This window comes from Gracilinanus agilis, chromosome 2, assembly GCF_016433145.1.
Source record: "Gracilinanus agilis isolate LMUSP501 chromosome 2, AgileGrace, whole genome shotgun sequence".
In the NCBI taxonomy this organism is placed as follows: domain Eukaryota; kingdom Metazoa; phylum Chordata; class Mammalia; order Didelphimorphia; family Didelphidae; genus Gracilinanus; species Gracilinanus agilis.
This window is the reverse complement of record NC_058131.1, coordinates 33,902,136-33,927,838: the sequence shown is the minus strand read 5'-3', so window position 1 is coordinate 33,927,838 and position 25,703 is coordinate 33,902,136. Positions and strand designations below refer to the sequence as shown.

The following is a 25,703-nucleotide window of genomic DNA, read 5'->3' as shown; positions in this document are numbered from 1 at the left end:
ATTTAAACCAAGGACTTCCTTCCTCCAAGACCAGTGTTATATCCATTACCTGGTATTATCTCTCCATTTCTAGAAGTCATAGAATTTTAGTACTGATAAAGGACTGTTCTGATTCACTGACTAGAGATGGAGGGTGGTAAAAAGAGTATTGGGCTTGGAGTCAGAACTAGGATTCAAATTCTGCTTCTCCCACTCATTAGTGGTGTGACCTTGGTCAAGTCAATGAATATTCTGCTATGGTTGTAATGAGCCAATGAGTGAAAGTACTTTGTAAAGCATTTTTAAAAATCTCTAACCCATACCTTCTGTCTTGGAGTCCATACTAAGTACTGGTTCCAAGATAAAAGAGTGGTATGGGCTAGACAATGGGGGTAAAGTAACTTGCCCACGGTGACCCAGCTAGGAAGTATCTGAGGCCAGATTTGAACCCAAGGACCTTCTATCTCCAGACCTGGCTCTCTCTCTACTGAGCCATCTAGCTATCTCCTATAAAGCTTTTTATGTCTCTCATTTGAGCCTCCTGACAATCCCATGAGCTAGACTTTATAGATATTATTAATCCCATTTTATAAATAGGAAACTGAGGTATAAAGAAACAAAAGTGATTAAAATGAATGAATGGACTGTGCTAAGGGCTAAGGATACAGATACGAAGGCAAATATAATCCCTGCCTTCAAGGGATTTATATTCTACCAGACAATCACGATTCTACCAGGGATCACGATAAGCTGAATAGCACAAAGAGGAGGGCAACCAGAATGCTGAAAACCCTTGACATGAGTCCATGTCACAGAAGGATCTGTTGAAAGAATGGGGGGCACTGAGTCTTGCGAAGACATGGTGAGGGCAGGACAGTTGCCTTTAGGCATCCACAGGACTGTTATGTGGAAAAGGGGTTAGCTTTGGTCTATTTGGTCCCTGGTTCCAAAGGCTTAAAGCTAATGTTTTGCTTTATTCAGAGAGGGAATGTGCTGACTCACGAGGTAATGAGCTCCCTGTCCTTGGAGGACTTCAGAGGAAGAATGGATGATCGCTGGTTGAGAATGTTATAAAAAAAGATTCTTTTCTAAATAAAGGCTGTACTAGCTGTCTGTTGCTGTTCTCTGACGTTCCCAGGATCACATGACTAGCAACTATCAGGATTCTTTTATTTTTTTGCATCCCCAGAGTTTACTTAGCACAGTGCCTAGCACAAAGGGAGCATAAATGCTAATGGTTGCTTGATTGACTGATTAATTGACTCCAAGTCCAGCACTGGATCTCTACTTAGCCTACATGACCTCCTTCCATTTGTAATCAATCAACCGATTGTTGTAGGTTGTTCTTTACTGTACATGCCTGACGTGTGCAGAAAAATAGTCGATTCAACAAAATACGGTCTTCTGTTGGCTGGTTATAATATTGTTGGAGAGTTCAGACATACAGATCTGAGGCATTTCTTATAATATGTGTATATGATATTATTAGCATTAATATTATTAGTGTATGTGTATAAACTATTAGTATTATTCTTACTTAGGGAGGAGACTGCAGGAACCTCTGATTTATGAAGCATCATCAGATGTTTCACAGAGCTACACTGTGCAGTTTTTTCATTTTGCTGTAACTATTTGGCATCCTCACTTTCTTGAGGGCTAACCATTGGACCATCCACATGCCCCATTGTTTGTTGCTCATGGATCCCTCGAGAGAATCAGAGCAAGGCAAGGGCCCCAACTTGCATGAAGAAATGTACCCTCTTTGGAGGATTTATGGAAGGACATTGGCAAGAGTCACACAAGTTAGAGAGGTGGGCATGGATGAGTTGGGGTCCAGAGTTTGGGACAGAGTATCTTCCTTGATGCAATTATAAGTCTATTGAAGTATCAGTACCTTATTTTTGATGGAAGAGATATTTCACAGTGGACTGAGTGCTGGGCTTGGGGTCAAGAAGTCTGGGTTCAAATCTTACTTTAGTCCCTTCCTAACTGTGTGACCCTGGACAAGCCACTTCATTTCTCTTGGCCTCAGTTTCTTCATCTATAAAATAAGATAATAATACTAGCACATATTTATTTCAAGGAGTCGTGAGGATCAAATGAGAAAGTATATGTGAAGTTTTTGCAAACCTTAAAGTGTTATATGAATATTAGCTATTATTATTATTCCATGCTTTGATATCTTCCTAATTAGACCAGAGGCTTCCAAACCCAGTGAAGCCTTTCTACGATCATTCAAGCTCATTATTCTGGCCGATGACTTGTCAAATGCTATAATCCAGTGATGGCTATTAAGGTATGGAAGAATATTTCTTCCTACCATATACATTTCTCTAAAGTATTCTCTTCAATGAGTTCTTTGGGTCTGTTTTGCATAGATTTCTTTCTCCCTCTCAAAATGTCCCCTCTTGGTACTGGAAGTGTTCTTGCCTCTAGCAGTTTCAACAGATAATTCAAGATTCCAAGATTTTACATGACATAGTTCTCGCCTCAAGGAGGTTGAAATCAAGTAAGATGGGTGTGATACTCAAGGAGCTGTTTCATGGACCTCAGAAACTCCATCTTCTCCTCTTCCTCATCTCACATGACTCAGATGCCATCTGCTACGATTTCCTCCTGTTACTCCCGTTTTGTATGAAGAGGAAGCCCTTTTCCTTGCCAAGGTGAACCCCTCTTTCGCACAAGAGATCCCATTCTGCCCCATCTCCAGCAGACTGCTTCCTGTATTAGCCCTATTCTCTCCCTAATCTTCAATCGCTCACCGTTGAAGGACTGCTTCTCTTCTGCCTACAAACATGCCCACATCTCCCCAAACCTCAAAGAACCCTTCCTTGATCCATTCATCCATCCCTGCTAGCCATCTTCTAATATCACTTCTCCCTTTTGTGGCCCACCTCCTTGAGGAAGCTATCTATAATGGGTTCCTCCACTTACTTTCTTCTCATTCTCTTATTAGCTCAATGTAGTCTGTCTTCTGACTTCATCATTCAACCAAATCTTTTTTTTCAAAGTGACTACAATCTCTTAAGTTCCAAATCTGATGAACTTTTCTCATATTTTTTGATCTCCCTGCAGCCTTTGATACTGTTAATCATCCTTTTCTCCTTGGTAGTCTCTTCTCTGGAGGTTTCCGGGTCACTACTTTCTTCTGGTTCTCTTCCTACCTCTCTGAGCACTCTTCTAACTCCTCTAGGAAATTTGCATTCATATCATACCCACTAACACTGGGGGTTCCCCCATATTTTGTTCTGGACACTTTTCTCTTCTATACTATTTCATTTGATGATCTCATTAGTTCCTATGATGTTTCATCTCTACGCAGATCATTCTCAGATCTACTTGTCCAGCCCTAACCTCTCTCTTAACCTCCATTCTCACATTTCCAACTACCTTGTAGACATCTCCTACTGTATATACTAAAGATATATTAACTCATCATGTTCAAAATGGAACTTAGAATCTTTCTCCCCAAATCCCCCTTTCCTATCTTCCCTATTACTGTGGGAGGCATCCTTCTCCTCCCAGCCCCAGGCTCACAATTTAGGTTCTGGAATCCTCAATCTTGCTTACCCACCATAAATAATCAGCAGTCAAGTTCTGCCTTTTCTACTTTTATAACATCTCTTTTATATGGTACCTTCTCTCCTCTGATATTGCTAGGACCCTGATGCAGGCTCATCAGCTCACACCTCAACTCTGTAAATATCCTGCTGGTTGGTCTCTTTGCCTCGTCACTCTTCTTGCCAATCCATCGTCAGCTGTCAAATTTATCTTCCTAAAATGTGGGCCTCACAATGTCATCCCCTCTATTCAACAAACACTGGTGGCTTGCTAAATGCTCCAGGATCAGATGTATTTGACTTCCCAAACCCTTCGTAACCTATCCCCCTCCTACCTTTCCATTCTTCCTACATCCTTCTCCCTACCACATGGTCTGAGGATCCAGTGGCACTGGCTTCCTTACTTTTCCTCACAGGACCTTCCATCTCCTGACTCCAAGCATTTTTACTGGCTGTCCCTCATTCCTGGAATGCCCTCCCTCTTCATCTCTACCCCTGGATTCCCTGGCTTCCTTCAATTCTCATTTAAGTCCCACCTTCTACCAGAAGTCTTTTCCAGTCCTTCTTAATCTAAGGGGCTTCCCTCTGAGATTATCCACCATTTAATTTGTCTCTGTCTTATTTACACATAGTTGTTTCTATGTTGTCTCCTACATTAGTCTGTGAGTGCCTTGAGGGCAGGGACTGTCTTTAACTTTTCTTTGTATCTCCAACTTTTAGCATAGTGCCTGGCACCAGGGTAGACACTTAATAAATACTAGTTGATTGACTGACTGGAACTTTGTCCCAGGGAGCTGCCAGCTAGTGGCTAACTTGGAAACTCTGAGTTTGAATCCTACCTAACACCTTTATGACCCAGGAGAAGACACTTAACCTTGATGTCTGTTTCCTCATTTGTAAAACGAGGATGTTAGACTTGATGGCCTCCTTGGAATCAATGGTCCTATGATCTGAGGACAGAGGACTCTTTCTGCAATGTTGTGTCTTAGTTTTCTATCATCTGTGCCATGGACCCCCACTCATCTCCTCTCCTCTTGCTTTGCTCCAAGTCAGTACTTCCACCATCCTTGAGATCCAGTCTCCATGGCATCCCATTGTTGTGCCCTTATACTTGGGCCTGAGATGAATCCAGGGAAGAATGGGGTAGTGAACAGCCCATTCCTGTACATTTCTTACCAGTTTGACTGATACTTAAGGTTCCCATTAGCTTGCTGTTTTATATCCATGTAGCCTTATTGATGCTAATCATCTTTTTTCCCCAATGTTTAACTGCAGAATTAAATAGCATGCTATTTGGAGTCTCACTGTAACATTTTCAAATCAGATTTTCCTAAAATAAGAATTCCTAGTTACAACTCTAACAGGGACTTGAGAGATTGAGTGGTCATGAAATGAATGTATGAGTACCACGGGGGCAGCTAAGTGGCACAATGGATAGAATGCTGGTCTAGAGGCAGGAAGATTCATTTTCCTGAGTTCAAGTTTAATCTCAGACACTCAACTACATGTGTGACCCTGGGCAAGTCATTTAACCCTTTGTGCCTCAGTTTTATCATCTATAAAATGAAGATAAAAATGGCAACCTATCCTAGGGACTCTGCCAAGAAAACCCCAAACAACAGATGCCAAGCTCTGTGCTAAGAATTGGGGATCCAACAATAGATGCCAAGCTCCGTATGAAGAACTGGGGATCCAAAAGCCAAGACAGTCCCTGTCCTCAGGGAGCTTGTGTCCTAATAAGAGAGACAATGCCCAAAGGGGAGTGGTGACCAGAGGGGATAGCTACAGGAATGATGAGGGAGCCTGCTGGCGAGTAGAGTGACACCCCAAGAAAGGCATTAGGAGAAGACCACTTTTTTTTTAAACCCTTAACTTTTGTGTATTGGCTCCTAGGTGGAAGATTGGTAAGGGTGGGCAATGGGGGTCAAGTGACTTGCCCAGGGTCACCCAGCTGGGAAGTGTCTGAGGCCGGATTTGAACCCAGGACCTCTTGTCTCTAGGCCTGACTCTCAACCCACTGAGCTACCCATCTGCCCAGAAGACCACATTTTCAAAAAGTTTGACTAGGAAATTTTTTTTTGAACCCTTACCTTCCATCTTAGAATCACTACTTTGTATTGGTCCCAAAACAGAAGAAGTGATAAAGGCTAGGCAATGAGGGGTTAAGTGACTTGCCCAGGGTCACACAGCTAGGAAGTGTCTGCGATCAGATTTGAACCCATGCCTAATCCACCTGGCTGCTCCCTGAACTAGGAAATTAGAAAGGAAAATGAACTGTGGCCAAGGGTAGCAGCAAGGGTGAGCAAAAGTTTTATTTTCAAGTTAAGGGAAAGCTACGAAATGGAAAATGGGTTAGGGACTAAACTTGTGATTTCATTGGTACGAGATCTCCAGGAAGAGAAGACTCCCTCCACCAATGGAAATTGGCCACTCCTCTGCCATGTCTGGTCTGAGATAGTTACCTGGGCCACTGAGAGATTAATTAACTCCCCCCCAGGTCACACTGTCTATATGTGTCTGAGGGAGGACTTGAATCTGGATCTTCCTGAGTCTGAAAAGGGCTCACTAGCCATCATGGCACATCTCCATTTCAAAAAAAAAAAAAAATCTATGTACCCAAATACAGGGGTGAGCAGATGACCCCAAATGCTGAAGAGGACAGACTGCAGAAGGAAGGAGCGACAAATAAAGGGCTCCATTTGTGTGGCTGGCTTCAAGTTTAAATATTTATAAATTGTAGCTTGATTGAGCTTAAGATGAATTTCTGGTATAAAAAAAGATAGGGAGAGGCATGGACATGCTTGAAGGCAAAGAGAAAGGAGCCAAGAGCAGGAGAGACTGAAGGGAAAGGGTATATGTGAAGGGCTGATAGTGGTAAATAGGGGAGGCAAGAAGAGATGGAAGTGGGTGTTGTTTTCAGGAAGATGAAGGATACGTCCTCCTTTGAAATGGCAGTAACAAAGAAAGGATGGATGCAGAAGACAATGTATTGGGCTAGAGGTAAGGACAGAAGAGAGATTTTAGGACCACAGACAGGGTTGGAAAGAACTTGAGAAGCCATCGAGTCTGTCCTTCTGAGTTTACAGATGATGAAACTAGGACTGAGAGAAATCATGTGACTTGTCCAGGGTCACACAGCTAGTAAATGTCTGAGTTGAGATTTGAACTCGGGTCCTTCTTTGCCTCAGTTTCCTCATCTTTCAAATGAACTGGAGAAGGAAATGGCAAACCATTCTGGTATCTTTGACAAGAAAACCCCAAATGGGGGACACAAAGAGTTAGACATGATTAAAAAATGACTAAACAACTTCCTGAGTTAGTACAATGGACTGAGCATCAAGTCTGGAGGCAGGAAGACTTGAATTCAAATTCTGCCTCAGACATATACTAACTGTGTGACCCTAGGCAAATAATTTCCCCCAGTTTGCCTCAGTTTCCTCATCTATCATAGAAACTGGAGAAAGAAATGGCAAACGACTCCAGGATCTCAGCCAAGAAAACTGAAACAACTGAACAACATTTTTCGTGACTCTAAGCTCAGGGAGCTGTCTGCTGTGCCACCCAGTCTCAAATTTTAATTTTTTTTTAATTTTTAATTTAATTTTATTTTTAAACACTTACCTTCCATTCTGGAGTCAATACTGTGTATTGGCTCCAAGGCAGAAGAATGGTAAGGGCAGGCAATGGGGGTCAAGTGACTTGCCCAGGGTCACACAGTGGGGAAGTGTCTGAGGTCAGATTTGAACCCAGGACCTCCCGTCTCTAGGCCTGGCTCTCCATCCACTGAGCTACCCAGCTGCCCCCAGTCTCAAATTTTAAACAAAATAATCAGCTTCAAATTTTAATTCAGTAATAATAGCTCACCTTTATACAGTACTTCGAGGTCTGCAAAGCATATTCCATGTATAAGCATCTCATTCGATTCTCACCCATTTAATAGTCGAACCGCTCAGCTGCCTCCGCAAAGCAGATTCTCAATAATGCTCTGTAGACACTTAGACAAGGACACAAATCTAGCACGAGCCCGTCAGCCATCGCGAGCTTTGCCGATGTCCTTTTCTGGCAGGTCTTTTGTCGTTAAGTCATTTCTGTCATAATTGGAGTCGTACAAAGGTTACGGGCTACCTCAGGAGCGAGTAGGTTCTCCTTCATTGGTGGCTTCCACGCCAAGGCAGAGCGGCCACTTGTAAGGAAGGATATCGCGGGAATTCTTCTTCTGGTTGTAACAGCTGGGAATAGCTGAGCCCCCACCCCACCCCTGCCACCTCCCTTGGCATGCTAGGATTCTGGGATTTTGTGGAAAGCGAAGAGAAGCAAGCTGCGCGTCTTCCCTCCCCATCCAAGCCCTTCCATCTTTGGTAGCCGCCTCTTCTTTGTTGGTTTTTATAATTTTTTTTTAATTTTTTTTAATTTTTTAATTTTTTTTAAATTTTATTTATTTATTTTATTTTTTTGACATTTATTAAAGTTTTTATAATTTTTTAATTTTTAAAAATGTTTTTTGCTTATATTTTGAGTTCTGAGTTGCCTCCTGGTAGCCTCTTCTTTAGATCCACTCTCTTTCCACTTGGATGTCTCCATCATCCCCCAACACAGGGAGAGCCCAGATCTCATCACCTTAGCATGGAAGACCTGCAGCTCTTCCGAGGTGGGCAGGTGGTGGCACCCTGGCCAGGAGCTCCAGCCCTAGGGAGCTTGTTTGACTTAGAGACGTGACCGCTCTCTCCTTCTCGTTTCTATATTGAACCTAGGGACAAGGTGCCTTGTCGGAGAGGCTCAGAAGCTTCAGCATGCAAGACCTCACTACCATCCGTGGTGACGGGGCTCCTGTCCCCTCTGGCCCACCTCCCTCAGCCTCTGTGCGGACCAGTGGCAAACACGGCCAGCCCAAGATGTCCAGAAGTGCATCTGAGAGTGCTGGAAGTTCAGGTAGGTGGATCCTGATTCCTCTTCTCTCCTGCAATGGGTTCTTTCTTCTCATTGGATGGAAGTTAAAGGGGTAACTGGAGAGGAGAAGCTGCCCAAAGCTGAGCCTGACAGTTGGCTCCCCGCCTTTTGAAATGGATTATTCTGGCCCAACACAGGATGAAGAGTTCACTCGGAAGGTAAGGAGTCCAGGGCCATCATTAGAAAAGAAATCATGGGGGCAGCTGGGTAGCTCAGTGGATGGAGAGTCAGGCCTAGAGACGGGAGGTCCTGGGTTCAAATCCGGCCTCAGATACTTCCCAGCTGTGTGACCCTGGGCAAGTCACTTGACCCCCATTGCCCACCCTTACCACTCTTCTGCCTTGGAACTAATTGGTTCCAAGACAGAAGGTAAAGGTTTATATATATAAAAAAATATTTGTATATTTATATATAAAATCCTCACTCGGATATGTACATATATAGCAATATATAATTTTCTTTTCTTTTTTTATTGCTTTTTTTTTTTTTATCTAAAAATGTGATTTCATCTGTGAAGGGACCTCTCAGTGTGAAAACTCTTTCCACCAAAGTAGTTTGGCAATTTGTAGGCGATTGACAGTTTTAGCGAGTTGTCAGGGAAAATAAGAGGTACAGTGACTTGATCACAATCACGTGAAACCAGAAGAATTTGAACTCAGATCTTGTGGACTTCATGGCCAGTCCTCGGTCTGCTGTGCAGCCTCTCCATTCCCTATTTACTTTAGGGCATGTGTAGCCCCAAGTAGAACATACTCTCCTTGGGGACAGAGGAAAGGAATAAAAATTTCTATAGCACCTACCATGTGCCAAGCACTGTGCCAAACACTTTACACATGTTCCTTTGTTGGTGTTCACAACCACCCTGGGAGATCGGTACTGTTGTTATCCCCATTTTACAGGTGATGATATGGAGGCAGACAAAAGCTAAGTGACTTGCCCAAGGTCACCTAGCTAGTATGTGTCTGAGGCTAAATTTGAACGCAGGTCTTCCTGGCTGCTGTCCCAATACTGTACTCATTATGCCACCAGCTGCCTAGAGAAACTGGGACACATTTTGTGTCTCCAAACATGGAGACCAATCAGTACCTTTCACACAGGCACTTAATAAATATTTCTTGTTGTTGATGTTGGCAAATTACAGGAATAATAATAATAAAAATAAAAATGAATAGCCAGCATTTATATAGCACTTTAAGGACACAAAGAACTCTCCTTATGTCTCATTTGATCCTCCCAATGACCAAGCAAAGGAGGTGCTTTTACAGGCTGGCACAGTGAATGGAGTGTTAGCCTGGGAGTCTGGAAGTTCCAAGTTCAAATCCAGCCTCAGAATCTACTAGCTATGTGACCCTGGACAAGTCACTGAATCTCTTTGTGCCACAGTTTCCTCATCCGTAAAAATGGGGATAATAATAGCACTTCTTCCCTAGATTTGTTGTAAGTCTTCAATGAGATTCATGAACACTTCGCCTCCCTTAAAGCATTACGTAAATGCTAGCTCTTCTTATGACTACTATCCCCATTTTACAGATGGGAAGACTGAGGCACAGAGCAGTTAAGGCTTGCGCAGTGTTGGGAGGAAGATTAATAAATGAGTATTTAGGAGACTTAGCAGGCAGGGCTGAAGGATTCCACATGGAACGGGGAAGAAGTCGTAACTGACCCTGGGAGACCTCCGAGGAAGTGGAGTTTGTACCCTGATTTCCTGATAGCCAGAAGGCGGATTTTGCCTGTGGAAGGTTAGGTAGAGACTATAAAATCTAAGCTGAGCGGCTGGTTTGGCTCCCTGACTTTCCCAGGTGAAGGAGTGCTGGCTGAAGACCTGGGAAAGCTGCACCCTCGCTGGAGTGCGCCAGGACTCGGCCACACCAGGGTCACACAGCCAGGAACTGTCTGAGGCAGGATTTGAATGCGGGGCGTTCCCGACTTCAGGTCCAATGCCCTAACCATGAGGCCTCTTCAGAGTTCAGCCTTGCTCGTTCTCACTCAGCATCCTGAGCAGTCGGATCTCTCCTTCTGGTCCCACTGCTGTCTCTAGCCCAGCTCGCCTTCTCACCAGCTTCCAGAGTAGAAAAGCCCCAAGTAAGGAGTCAAGAAACCTGACTTCACCTCCCAGTTCCATTCCTTACTAGCTGTGCTACTCATCAGCCTCAGTTTCCTCCTCTGTCAAATGGGTACAATTCTGTAAGGAAGGTGCTGTTTTTATCCCCACTTGACAGAGGAGGAAACTAAGGCACTTAGCGCTGAGATGACGAGCCCACACCGATAGCAAGCGTGCGATGTGGGATTCCGCGCCAGGCCTTTCAGTCCAGTCTTCTATCTATACTATGTAGTTCTGTCATGTTCCGGCCTCACTAAGTCAAGGTGCTTGCAGAGGTCTAGAGGGAAGTGCCTTTGGCAGCTCTGCCCAGCACGCTGGCATCCTGGGAATTCTCTCCGCCTGGCTGGTGGCAACTGTCCCACCTAGCCCCAGGCGGGGGAACCATACAAGGACAGAACTGCTTGTCGTGGCAGCAGCCCAAAGCAAACCATCTCTGGACTCTCAGGCCCTCTGCACGGGCCACTCCGGGGCCGACGGGCTCCCACGGGTGACCCGAGGTGCTGGGACGAGCCCCGGACGGGAGGCTGGACGCCATCCAACGCAGCCCCTCTGCTAGTGAGGAAAACTGGCTGATGAGGGTTACAGAACGTGCCTGAGGCCACACCAGGGCTCCTTCCGCATCAGCACAATCCTCTCTTCTGAAGTGGGGGGCCAGGCCAACCCCGGATTCCCATTTGGAAGGGTCTGAGCTTCACCAGGCCAGGCTGCTTAGAGGAAGCTAGCTGGCACGTTGCCTAAAGGGCCAAGACTGGAGTTGGGAAGACCTGAGTGCAAATGTCATCACTTATAAGCTGTGTGACCCTGGGCAAGTCATTGAACCCTGTTGGCCTCAATTTCCTCATCCGTAAAATGCGCTGGAGAAGGAAATGGCAAACCACTCCAGGGTCTTTACCAAGAAAACTGAATCACAAAGAGGTGGACATGACTGAAACAACCGAACAACAGATTTTCTCTCCTTCCTCCCTTCCCCAAGTCCAATGTAAAAGACATAAAGAAAAACAAAATCCTTGTAACAAGTATATATGGTCGGGGGCAGCTGGGTAGCCCAGTGGATTGAGAGCCAGGCCTAGAGACAGGAGGTCCTAGGTTCAAATCCGGCCTCAGACACTTCCCAGCTGTGTGACCCTGGGCAAGTCACTTGACCCCCATTGCCCATCCTTACCATTCTTCCACCTATAAGTCAATACACAGAAGTTAAGGGTTTAAAATAAAAAAAAAGAAGAAAAGAAAAACAAGTATATATGGTCAAGCAAACCAGTTTCCCACATTGGCCATGTCCAAAAATGCACATCTTGCCCTGTACCACGTCTCTCATCTCTCTGCCAGGAGCTGGGCACAGGCTTCATCATCCGTCCTCTGGAGTCACGGTCAGCCATTTCATCGGTCAGGGTTCTGAAGTCCTACAGAGCGATTGGTTTTCAGCTGACCTGGAAAATAGATCCAGGAGAGCCGATCTAAGAACGATTGGACTGCCTGAAAGGCATGGCCAGAGCCGTGTGTCTCCACAATGTGAGGCTTTCTTCTCCTGGTTCTTCGCACATCACTCTGGATCCGTTCCTACAAGTCTTCTCAGGGCTCTCTGAATCCATCCTCTTTATCGTTTCTTCTGGCACAAAAAAATATTCCATCACGCTCCTGAATCAGAATATTTCTGACTGCTCTCTAAACGATAGGGATCCCCCTCAGGTACCAGTTTTTTGCCTCCACAAAAAAGAGCTGCTATAAATATGTTTGTACAAGTCCTTTTCCTGGTTCTTTGTTTACTTGGGGGTATAATTCTATTAGCGGTAAGGAGAATGAAGACTAGAGGGGTTTTTTGGTTGGAAGAGACTGAGGAATGCTGATACAGAATGACTTAGCTTTCCTTTGCCCAGCTAGTCGCCTTGTCTGAACCAAGGAGGACAAGAGTCCTGTCCTTCTCATCTGCCCACCTGAGGAAAAAAAGGAAGCCTCGAGCCATGTAAGGATCTAAATTGGAAACGGAAGAACCTAGTTCCAATTCCAGCATTCCAATTCACTGCCTGTGTTGTCCTTAGTGGTGTCCAATCCCTGGGCCTCAGTTTCCTTCTCTGTAAAATGAGATTTAGAATTAAGTCATTCAAGAGGATCATAGGGGGGCAGCTGGGTGGCTCAGTGGATGGAGAGCCAGGCCTAGAGATGGGGGATCCTGGGTTCAAATCTGGCCTCAGACACTTCCCAACTGTGTGACCCTGGGCAAGTCACTCGACCCCCATTGCCTACCCTTACCACTCTTCCACCTAGGAGCCAATATACAGTATTGACTCTAAGACAGAAGGTAAAGGTTTAAAAATTTAAAAAAGAAAGGATTACAGATTTTAAAGCTAGAAGGATTCTAGCTGGAAGGCCTTAAAGTCCAATCCCCTTCATTTTACAGAGGGGGAGACTGAGACCCAGGGGTCGGACACCACTAAGGACATCCCAGACAGTGAATTAGAACACTGGAATTTGAACCAGGACCTTTGAGTCCCAATTCAGCTCTCTTTTCGTGGCCCTGGCCTTCCTCTTTATTCTGAGAGTGGGTACATGAGAAGGGCACGGCGGCTCTTGTCTTCCTTGGTGGGCAAGTAGGAGATCCCAGCGGGGAAGGGGCAATGGGCAAAGGAAAGTCAAGTCGGCTCCAAAATGCTGGCTTTTTCAAGCAGTGTCTTGGAGTGGAAGGGAAAGGGGGGACGAGCCTCCCCCGAGCAGCGAGTGTCTGCCAAAGCTGACTAGGGCTCAGGGTGAATTTTCGACATAAATGGTATCAGGCGGCCCAGCAGCCCCGCTCCTGACTCATCCTTCCAGCCGAGAGAGAAGAAAGAGCAGAGACCGACACCGTGACTGACGAGCCTTGGCTGCCTCTGCTCTCCGAGCAGCCTTGCCTGCTGGAAACTCTGGATCTGGCTTTTCAGTTTCTCTCTCCTGGGTCCTCCTGCTCCTGCTGTGTCCATTCAGGGAGGAAGTCTGGGCTGCAGCTGCCAAGTTTTGCCGGTGGCTCTTCATACGTGATTCATTGGCCTTCCGTGGCTTCCATTTACTTTCATGGGGTCGGAAGTCCCTGGAAAGACATCTGAAACAACAGACAAACCCAAAGCCTGCACACACTAGAAACTGGGCAGGGTCAGAGGCTCCGGCGACCCTTGGGCTGTCGGGCCAAGACCGTCCTGGTGAAATCCCTTTCATCGTCCAAGACACCGTCACGGAGGCAGCTCTCCGTTAGCCGTGAAGAGGAGAGGGATAGGAATGTGATGGCTCCCTCCCAAAACATGGGATTGTAGATGCTGAAGCTCGAAGGAGCCTGGCTGGAAGCCTAGAAAGTCGAACGCCCTCATTTTACAAAGGAAGAGACTGAGGCCCAGGGACCGGACACCACCCGTGTCCAGCTCTTTGTGAAACCATTTGGAATTTTCTGGGCAGAGATCCTGGAGCGGCTTGCCCCGTTTGACAGATGAGGAAACTGAGGCCAACAGGGTGAAGTGAAATGACTCACCCGGTGTCCCATAGCCAGTTTTGAACTCTTGAAGATGAGTCTTCCTGACTCCAGGCCAGGCCCTCTGACCACTGGGACACCAAGAAGCTGCCTCTGGGACTGGACCTGGGATTTCATTGATTTAGGGCGCTCCCAGATAAAGAAAGGCAGGTTGGCACCCGCTTTGCAACTTAAAGTCTTAGAGATGCCTAGAATACTGAGAGGTTGTATCTGGCCCAGGGTCCCAGGGCCAGAATAGGTAAGAGAGCCTTGAGATCGGTCCTATCTACCTACCCCCAAGTGGCCTCTATTAACCATTAAGAGCTCATTGGTAGGGAGCAGCTGGGTAGCTCAGTGGATTGAGAGTCAGGCCAAGAGACAGGAGGTCCTGGGTTCAAATCCAGCCTCAGACACTTCCTAGCTGTGTGACCCTGGGCAAGTCACTTGACCCCCATTGCCCAGCCCTTACCACTCTTCTGCCTTGGAGCCAATACACTGTATTGACTCCAAGATGGAAGGTGAGGGTTTTAAAAAACAAACAAAAAAGAGCTAATTGGTAGCTCAGTGGTCTGAGAGCCAGCCCTAGAGACAGGAGGTCCTGGGTTCAAATCTGGCCTCAGATACTTCCTAGCTGAGTGACCCTGGGCAAGTCACTTAACCCCCATTGCCCAGCCCTTACCACTCTTCTGCCTTGGAACAAGTGTATGTATATAATATTAATTCTAAGACAGAAGGTAAGGGTTATTATTAGTATTAATAATAATAATTAAGCACACAAAAGGTAGACAGGTGACATAATAGAGCACCAAGTCTAGAATTAAGGTTCAAATCTGGCTGCATTCACTTGCTAGCTGGGTGACCCTAGGCAAGTCACTTAACCCCATCCACCTAGCCCTTGCCCTTCTGTCCTGAGTCCTTACTAAGAGAGAAAATAAGGGTTTAAAATATGTATGTAGATTGTTTTTCCACAAAGCACTCGTACAGACGTCATCTAGCGTTATTATATCATTTATTAGCGAGTCCCCCTCACGGACTTCGCTTTCCCAGGAGCGGCAGGGCTCGGCCCTGGAAGGACCCTGGATGAGTCACGGTTCGGCAGGTGGATCGTGCCCTTTGTGGGCTCCCTTTGACTTGGGGCTTTCCCCTCCCCTGGGGTTGGGGTTTGAATGGGGAAGAGGCCGGGCCGGCCAATGTGCTGACCCAGGCGAGAGGACTGAGGCCACAGTATAGAATTCCTGCAGCTGTCCAACAGCCTCGAAATAGAAACGGCCTCCGGGAAAACAGCAGCTCTGGCAAAGCGGAGCCGGGCGGCTGTCCCTGAGACTCTCGAGGGGAAGAAAAGGACTTCCAAACAAGCGGCGTGTGATCCAGAATTTGTTTTTACCGCGCTAGAAGGGTTTTTAGAAAGCTTTTCCTTCCACTAAGACTAAATCTGGCCCTTGTGCTCTCTGGGGCCAAGAGAAACAAACTTGATTCCTTCCCATCTGGTAATGCTGGGACAGAAGAGGAGGCGGCACCAGGAGAGCCAAGACTTAGCGCCGGAAGAGACCCTAAAGGAGAGCTAGTACAACCCTCTCCCCCATTTCACAGATGGGCAAAATGAGCCCCAGAAAGATTAAACGACTTGCCTCCAATCCCACCAATAGTGACAGCGGTGCAATTCGAGCCCAGGGCCTCTGGCTCAGAATCTACCGTACCGTGCTGCCTCTGGGTCTGCCCATAAAGGTTCTAGGGCTTAGGCCAGCGTTGGCGAAGTATTGGCACGCGTGCCCAGCCGGCACTGGGAGAACTGCTCCGTCCCCCTCTTCCCAGAGCCCAAAGACATTTTTGCATGCCCCACCCCTCTGTCCAGCCCCCCAAAGCAAGCACTTCCTCCCTCCACTCACATGGACAATGTGGGGGGCTCCCAGGCAGCTTGAAGTTGCAATCTGGGGTTAAGCTTAGCTTAGAAGTGGAATCATCTTCTGGGGCAACCCTGCTCTATTTCTCTTAAGAGAAATATATGTACAATAGACAGATTTAATATATATTTATCTATTTAATGTATTTAACATAATTATATACATAATAATTTAACATAATGATATACATAAAATAACATAATATATATCATAATTATAACAAATAATAATAAAATAAAATAAATGGAAGGAAGGGTCAGAAGGGCCCTCCCAGGCCATGGAGTCGAACCCTCTCGTTTCCTAAGAAGGAGCTCAAGATCCCAGGACAGTAGAGTACGTTGGGGGATATTGGATGATCGTGTTTATAGAAATCGTATTTCTCCATCACTTCGGGTTATAAAAGGTTTTATAAGAATTTCAAGAGCAGGAGAAGACCATGATCAAGACAGCATGCCCCCATTTTACTTAGGGAACTGAGGCTCACCCAAAAAAGATGAAATAATTGGGCACTTATGAGGAATAGAAGTAGGATTTGAACTCGGGTCTTCTGACCCCACCTCGATGCCTTTTGCCACTCTTTTATGGGTCTCCCACTTCCACGTCCCTGCATCTGCCCGGCAGAGCATCACTGATGGCCAACTCGTTCTATCTCCTTGGCAGTGTGTACTTGCTGCTCCTCATGCAGGACCTGGAAAGGTGAGTGGGAGGGACCTTGCGTCCATCCTCTCTGCTGTGTGCTGACCTGATGGCTGTGACGTAAACCATTTCTAACCCTCCGCTTGGGGCCCACGTCTCTGGGGGCCCCTTCTCGGCTCTCTGGTTTTTGTATTCTGCTTTGTGGGAGGAAGAGGAATCCTGGTTCTTCGTAGCTCCCCATATCCCTTTGTATCTTGGATAAGGGGATGGAGGTGGTCTAGAGGGAGGGAGCTCCCTGGCAGGTCTAAAATGCCCTCAGGTGGTCTTGGGTTCTCTGGCAGGTCATAGGAGGTTGAGGCTGGAGGAATCAGCCCTATTGATGCTACCGAGAATGTCCCCTTGAGCCCCCTGGCCTTGGGTGTCCAAGGGCCAGAGCCCTGATTTTTCCCTACTTGGAGGGAGCAAACCCAGACCTTCCCAAAGCCTCCATTGTGAATGGAGCTGGGAAACCCCAAGACCAAGCCACCCCTGCTTCAGGGACCCCTTCCCGGCACTGGGGATTCTCTCCTCCGTCCCCCGCCATCCCCGGCGACTCACCGCGTGGCCCTAACAGTTTGGAGCAGTGAAGTTACTGAGCTAATGACCAAGCTGGCCCCCTGTCCTGTCCCCGGCCTCCACCAGCCACAGCTGGACTAACTGGCATCCCCGGCTGCTTGAGATGGCTCATTGCCCCAGGAGAACACAAGGAGGAAAGGATGGGGGTGACCACGCTGCCAGGCTGCAGGGGCCACGTGCCGGGGGCCTGGGCTATGCAAGGGGGAGACAGACCCCCCTCCTTTCTCCTCCGCTTCTCCCTTCCTGCACCCCTCGTCCAGCCCCCTGCCTCCCTCTCCCACTCCTTCCCTGCCTATCCCCATCCGGCTCCTCTCCTTGGTGGCTTCAGAATCTGTGGCACTCCATTTGTGGACAAGAAACTCTGGGGGTCTTCGATCATTCTCGTAACTGCTCAGAATTGCCTTTCTCAACGGATACTATCTATGTTTGTTTTTCAAAGCTTACCTTCTGTCTTAGTATTGATTCTGAGTCAGAAGAGCCGAAAGGGCTGGGCAGTGGGGGTCAAGTGACCTGCCCAGGGTCACCCAGCTAGGAAGTGGCTGAGGCCAGATCTGAACCCAGGACCTCCCACCTCTAGGTCTGGCTCTCAGTCCACTGAGCTACCCAGCTGCCCCCTGACAGGATAAGAGTTTTAAAAAACCTACTCTGTAAATGTTGGCCATTATCGTCCTAATTATATTATCCTCTTCATCAGGGTCCAGACAACATTCATTCATCTTTTTCTCTTCTTTCCATTTTCATTGTTGTTGTTTCCTCACTTTCTTCCACCTGCCTCAGTTCACAGAATTCTTCCCATGCTTTTCTGACTTCTTCATATTCATCCTTTCTTCTGGAGCAGTCAGATTCCATCCTATCATACTGTAACTTGTCGGCAGCCACACTCCAATAGACTCGCTCTTTTTCCGGCCACAAAAAGTGCTGCTATGAATCTTTTGTTTCTAGAAGCATTAAGTTCCCACCATGTACCAAGTACTGTGCTTAGATCACACAGCTAGGACATGTCGGAGGGAGGATTTGAACTCGGTTCTTCCTGACTTCAGAGCTAGCTTTCTGGATCCTCTTCAACTTAAATTCCTCTCTTATGATTTGAATTTTGCTCCATACCGTGGCCGTCAAAGGTTCCACTGAAGATGGTGTGCAGGTGAGGCTGCCCCTCAGATTATTTAAACAAAAGTTGGGTCGAGGGAGGCTAGCCACCAGATATGGCTCAAATTCTGGGTCCTGAGCAGGAAAGGGAAGCTGAGATGGTGGAGGAGGGCAGGGGAAGTGGAGATGACAGGTAGTAGGAGGCTGAGAACCCCAAAAAAGGGTTGGGGGACTGGACAAGATTCAGAGATTGGCTGGATTGTCAAATCCAACTGTCAAATAGGTATGTCTAGTTTGTCAAATATCCCTGCCCCTCGAACCCACTTCTCTTACCTATGCCAGCGTCATCCTGCATTGGCCACACTCCTTCTGTTAAAACTCTGAGGTATAGGGGCAGCTGGGTAGCTCAGTGGAATGAGAGCCAGGCCTAGAGACAGGAGGTCCTGGGTTCCAATCTGGCCTCAGACACTTCCCAGCTGTGTGACCCTGGGCAAGTCACTTGACCCCCATTGCCCACCCTTACCAATCTTCCACCTAGGAGCCAATACACAGAAGTTAAGGGTTTAAAAAAAAAAAAAGGAAAGAAAGAAAAACTCTGAGGTATAAATGACTGATATGATATAAAATTTTAACACCCCCCCCCAAAGGATATTTTAGAAGCAACATTTTATGGTGGAATTTCAGGCAGAAACAAACAGGGACTAAAGAGATTCGGTCTGTGGATACCTTCTTATCCAGGCTAATTGGACCTGTCCCGCCTTAGAATCGGGTCCCTGGCAGGATGAGAATTGAGTGTTTTGTGCTGATATAGTGACATTAATGTAAATAAGAGACATGAGAAGAACCTGAGATTTTAATTTGGTAAAGATAAGACTCGAGGAAGACAGGAAGTATTTGAAGAGCTGTCATAAAAGACTCTGGTTTTAAATAGGCATTTAAGTGCCTACTATGTGCCACACACTGAACTAAATGCTTTACAAATATGGTTTTGTGTCCTGTTTTACAAATGGGATCTCATTTGATACTCACAACAACCTTTGGAGGTAGGCACTATTTATCCCCATTTTACAGTAGAAGAAACTGAGGCAGACAAAATTTAAGTGACCTGCTCAAGGTCACACAGCTAGTAAGTATCTGAGACTGGATTTGAACTAGTATAACAGTTGCCTCTAAACTGCTTCTCTTTGGCCCCAGAGGGTAGAACCAGAAGCAATGTGTAGAAGTTACAGAGAGGTCAACTGAGGCTTGATGTCAGGAAAAACTTCCTAACAAGGACATCTGTCAAAAAATGTAAAGGGATGTAACCATGTTAACTTTTCTAAAAAATAAATATTAATAAATGTTTAAAAAAAAAATGTAAAGGGGATGGGGAGGCAGCTAGGTGGCTCAGTGGATAGAGAGTCAGGACCGGAGACAGAAGGATCTTGGTTGGGTTCTAGTCTGGCCTCAAACCCTTCCTAGCTGTGTGACCCTGGGAAAGTCACTTAATTCCAACGGTATACTGCCTTAGAACCAATATATGTACCAATTCTAAGTCAGGAGGTAAGAGTTTAAAGGCAATATAATGGGTTACCTGAGGAGGTGGTGAGCCCCCTCTCCTTGCAGGTCCTCAGAAGGAGACTGGAAAACCTCTCGTCCAGTACTCTGTGGTGGAGGAGTCCTTTTGCATATAGGTCAGCCTGGACGGCCATTGAGGTCACTTCCAACTCTCAGATTTCGTGACTCTCACGAATGCCATCTGTCCAAGCCTGGTGCTCTAGAGCTGGAAGTAGAGAGTGGTTGGGAGAATCCTTCCATGTCCACTAGTCTAGTTCTTGGCCTCCAGGCAGGTCAGGAGTTAAAGCATTTGCAACAGACGGCCAGTCACCATTTTCTCAAAAGCTGCCCCTGTTCTCCCCCTAGAGCCCAACAACCGCTCCTCTTCCCTTTCTAGGGAATTTCTGTCTTCTGTCTCACAGAGATTTTTCTGGTCTCCAGCTTGCGTATCTGTCGCAAGTGATGGCCCAAGTCTTAGGGGGGTTGGTAAGCCCCGGAATTAGAGGCTGCTGGCAAAAGGGAGGGCTGACCCAAAGGGAAGATGACGGGGTCCCACAGTGCTTCATTATCCTGGGCTCCTCCTGCCACCACTGAAAGGAACTGCCTTTCTCAGTAGAGAAATGGAGCCAGTTTGACTAGAATAACAGAATGGCCTGTGGGTGACCCTGGGCAAGTCACTTAATCCCTATTGCCTAGCCCAGGGGTCGGCAGCCTTTTTGGCCGTGAGAGCCATAAACGCCACATTTTTTAAAATGTCATTTCGTGAGAGCCGTGCAGTGCTCACAGTGCCGCTCCTGTAACAGAGCCTGAAAAAAAATGGACTTTATGGCTCCTGCAGAAAGAGCCACATCTGGCCCTCGAAAGAGCCAGATATGGCTCGAAAGCCATACATTGCTGACCCCTGGCCTAGCCCTTAGTGTGCTGCTGCCTTAGAACTAATACATCCTTTGATTCTCTAAGATCTTCTGACTTACAGTCGATACTGGGTATAAGTTCCACATGAGACAGTCACAAAACGTTATCCCTCAAAGAAAGGATCTCTTAAATGGTGCAAGTGTCCTGGGACCATTGAATGTTGTTGTTCAGTTCTGTCTGACTCTTTGGGACCCCATTTGGGATTTTCTTGGCAAAGATCCTGGAGGGCTTTGCCATTTTCTTCTCCAGATCATTTTACAGATGAGGAAACTGAGGCAGAGAAGATAAAGCGGCTTGCCCAGCATTTGAACTTAGGAAGAGGAGGCTTCCTGGTTCCAAGCCCAGTGCTCTAGCCACTGCACTACCTGGATGCTCTCACAAAATGTACACCAAATGCAAGAAAACCCTAAAGTTGGTATTACCGGCAACAAGTGATAGCTTAGAACAGGGGTCGGCAACGTATGGCTCTTGAGCCATATCTGGCTCTTTTGAGGGCCAGATATGGCTCTTTCTGCAGGAGCCATAAAGTCCATTTTTTTTTTCAGGTGCTGATACAGGAGCGGCACTGTGAGCACTGTACGGCTCTCACGAAATTACATTTTTAAAAATGTAACATTTATGGCTCTCACAGCCAAAAAGGTTGCCAACCCTTGGCTTAGAATAACAAGTAATGACTGACTGAGATGCCCATTTCTCAGATGGGTCGGAGAATCGATAGATATTTATTAATGACACTTACTATGTGCCAGGCTCTCTGTACAAGGGATACAAAGAAGGCAAAGCATGATCCTTCCCTCAGGCAGAGTGTTTTCTGATGGGAGAGAAGAAAAATAGAGAGAAAAGGTAAAAGGTAACCTTACAGGGAAGGAGCTACCAGCTGGGGTGGGAATAGGGGGACTGAGTATGGGCTTGACATGGTCAGACCAGCAGCTCAAACAAATGTTTAGAATTTAAAAGTAAAAAAATAAAAAATAAAATGGAAAGTAAAGATTAAAAGAAAAAAACAATGAAGGGACAGAATATTCCAGGCATGGGGCACAGCCATTGCAAAGGCTGGAGGACAGGAGATGAGGTGTAGTATCTGAGGAACAATAGGGGGTGAATACAGCAATTTGCTGTTAAATACTATAGACCAGCCTCTGCTTTCCCCCGCCTTCCTTGATGCCATCTCTCCTACTTATGTCTCTCAGGTCTCCTCTGCCTCGAGGTCCATCTTTGCCTCTGCATCTCACTGTGTGTGTGACTCTGGATCTGCCTCTCATTTCCCTTTTCCTCCCATACACAATATAGAACTGAAATGTAGGGATCCTTCCTTTCTGGATTCTTAAAACAGAATCTGGTTTTTCCTCTTGTTTGTTAAAAAAAAAAAAAAAAGCAACAGGAGCACATCCGGGCCTCTAAAGGTTCCCCTAAAAGGTGGATTTGCCTCAGGTGACTCTTGAGTCACTTACTGGTCAGTCTAAAGAAAGGGAGGCGCTGGGGGATCCCCAAGGGCAGGGGTGTGTGTGTGTGTGTGTGTGTGTGTGTGTGTGTGGTTTCTTTGGCTAACAGTATATTCTTTTCTTCTCTCTATGTCACTATGACGGGACTCTGCTGTAAGTGCTCCGGGTGTGCACGTGATTCCTTGTAGGCGCATGGGCTGCCTTCTCACTAACTGGGCTCTGACGGATTCTGTTTGCTCATTTGGGGACCCTGGGAGGGGCTGGGGCTGGGGAGCCCAGGGGACAGGGCAGGGCAGAGCAGAGCAGACCTCTATAGGCTTTTCTGCCTACTAACCTGAGGGGCTGGAGAGAAGCTGGGCTTGGGACCTGGGGCTTGTCGGGCTCATGTGTTTGCTAACGACAGGAAGATTTCCCAGAACCCAATACCCTCTGACAGGCAGAATGTCCCAAACTGACCTACGTGGGCACAGACTGCGAATTTTTTAATGATTTGGAAGGGAGGGAGGGGCGGCTCCTCTGGACCCTGCTGTTGATGTCACCAGCCAAGCTTTGGGACTCTAGATAAAATCTCATCAGAGTATATCAGGAGCACACTTGATTGGTAATCGGAGGACCTGAGTTCCGATGCTGGCTCTGTAACTTACTGTGTGATTTTGGGCAAGGCATATCCCCTCTCTGGGGCAAGATTGCCTTATTCTCTCTCTCTTCCTCTGGCTTTCCCCCTTCTCCCCTGCGTCTCTCTCCCTCTCTGTCTCCTCTCTCTGTCTCTCTCTATTCCTTTCTTTCCCTCCTTCCTCTCTATCTCCACCCTCATCTCTCTTATCTCTCTGCCTCTGTCTCTTTCCTCTCTCCTCTCCCTCTCTCCCCCCTTTCTCTGTCCCCTTCCCTCCATCTCCACCCAGGTCTGTCTGTCTGTCTGTCTCTCTCTCTCTCTCCCCCCTCCCCTTTTTCCCTCTCTCCCGACTTCTATCTCTCTGTGTGTGTCTCTGTCTCTCTCCCTCAATCCCTTCCCCGCATCCCCCCACCCCCAGTAAAGTGACTTGACAAAATCACTCTAATAGTCAATCAGACGCATCTCTGTGTATCTCCACCCAAATCACCAGGGCAAAGGGGAAATATCTAAATTCTCGGACGCTCTCTGTGTCAGGAAGAGGAGGGAAACTGAGGAGTCAAAGAGCAGCAAAATCTGCCGGGCTAAGCATCTGGGAAACCCGGCTGTGTCCAGAGGACTCGGGCAGCCTTTCTGAGGTGGCCACATCCTTCGCTCCATTCCCACAGAGCGATGGGACTTGGCTGACCTTGTTGTGTTCTTGTGCTGCCACCTGTTGGCCGCATCTTGGAACAGCAACAGCCAGCAGCAGAGGACAGCTTTAGCATTGTGCCCAAACCCTTAAAGGTCCTTCTCTTCATCCATGGATTTCCCCCATGGCTAGTATTGTTACGGCTTAGCAACATCTCTCTTGATAAGGTGAATATAAGTTCTAATACCCCGTCACACTCCAATGTGAGAAACTTTACTACAGAAGAGGTATAGGAGGTAGAGAGGAATTTATGGGTAACTAGGTGGCCCAGTGGATAGAGTGGCAAGCCTGGAGTCAGGAAGACCTGAGTTCAAATCCAGCCTCAGACCAATACTAGCTGTGTGACCCTGGGCAAGTCACTTAATTAACCCTGTTTGCCCCTCAATCCTCACTTGGAAAATGAGCCAGAAAAGGAATTGGCAAATCACTTTGGGATCTTGGCCAAGAAAACCCCAAATGGGGTCGCAAAGAGCCAGGCACAGCTGAACAACAACAAAAATGGAATTGATATATTGCAGGTTATCTGAAAAATGAGGGTCACTACAAAAATATCATTTACAGGATCGCAGATTTAGAGCTGGAAGGGACCTTAGAGGTCACCTAATCTAACCTCCTCATTTTATAGATGAGGAAACTGAGGTCCAAAGAAGTGACTAATAATAATGATAATGATTATATATCACATATATATATATATATATATATATATATACTGTGTCAGACAATGTGCCAAGTGCTTTACGAATATTATCTCATTTTATCCTCATCACAACCTTGAGTGACAGATGCTATTATCCCTATTTTACAGTTGAGGAAACTGAGGCAAGCAGAGATTAAACAATGAACCAAAAGTCACACAGATGAAATTTGAAAGTGGGTCTTCCAATTCCAAACCTGGCACCCTCTTTGCTAACTAAACAATGAAAATTATGGCAGAAAAAATATGTTTATTTCATCATAATGCTAAATTCATTCAATCAGCACATCCTGCCACTGACGTGAACGCATTCCTTTGTTGCCCTCTGCATTTAAAGGAGCATGTGGTGGTAGCACATGTGAGTAGAGTTAGGAATCCCCAAGGAAATCTTTCCTCTCCTTTCCTGGTCCCTGATTTTTGTTGTTCAAACTAGTGTAAACATTCATTTTCATTGAGTTATTCGTGTCATACAGTGCTCCATGCGAGCTGGACAACATGCCCCTTAAAAGGAATCCATCAGAGGGCAGCTGGGTGGCTCCGTGGACTGAGAGTCAGGCCTAGAGATGGGAGATCCTAGGATCAAATCTGGCCTCATACACTTCCTAGCTGTGTGACCCTGGGCAAGTCACTTGACCCCCACTACCTAGCCCTTGCCACTCTTCTGCCTTGGAGCCAATACACAGTATTGACTACAAGATGGAAGGTAAAGGTTTAAAAAAATAAAATAAAGATTCTCCTTGAAGGGAGAGTCTAAAAAAAAGGAATCCAGAGGGCAGCTGGATAGCTCAGTGGACTGAGAGGGTCAAATCTGGCCTTCCTAGCTGTGTGACCCTGGCCAAGTCATTTAACCCCATTTCCTAGTCCTTTCTACTCTTCTGCCTTACACAGTATTGATTCTAAGGCAGAAGGTAATGGTTTAAAAAAAAAAAAAAAGGAATCCATCAAACAGCAAGGCTATCAATCACTGAACACCAAGGCATTATCCCATCATTGTTCAATGTTTGACTCTTATAACAAAGAAACTTTTCCTAGTGAGTGTAAGCTTCTTGAGGCAGAGGCCATTTAGTTTTCTCTTTGAATCCCTACCAGCATGGTTCCTGGGACAAAGCAGGATCATTGATTATTAGACCATATAGTTATTGATTTAGACCAGTGATTCCCAAAGTGGGCGCCACTGCCCCCTGGTGGGTGCTGCAATGATCCAGGGGAGAGGTGATGGCCACAGGTGCATTTATCTTTCCTATTAATTGCTATTAAAATTTTTTAAAAATTAATTTCCAATGGTGCTAAGTAATATTTCTTTCTGGAAAGGGGGCAGTAGGCCAAAAAAGTTTGGGAACCACTGATTTAGACCTTCAAAAGAGAAAACAACTGTGAACAAGTTAAGTGAGTTGCCTTCAATCACATGTCCTGGGATAGAATTTAAACCCAGATGTTCCTTCCTCTTAAGTCCCCATCCACTGGGCCACATTGGCTTTCTCAATTAATGCCCCCAGATGTTACAGGAACCCAGGAGCT

The 25,703-nt window shown here is 46.4% G+C and overlaps 1 protein-coding gene across 1 annotated transcript in view; it reads left to right on the top strand.

Annotated features, from left to right (window-relative positions):
- Window positions 1–25,703, top strand: part of REEP1 (receptor accessory protein 1) — a 135,449-nt gene that overhangs the window by 102,902 nt on the left and 6,844 nt on the right. Inside the window, exons 6-7 of the mRNA XM_044663068.1 lie at window positions 8,291–8,468; window positions 16,618–16,653. Coding sequence (XP_044519003.1) covers window positions 8,291–8,468; window positions 16,618–16,653 — 214 coding nt within the window. The remainder of the gene's footprint in view (window positions 1–8,290; window positions 8,469–16,617; window positions 16,654–25,703) is intronic.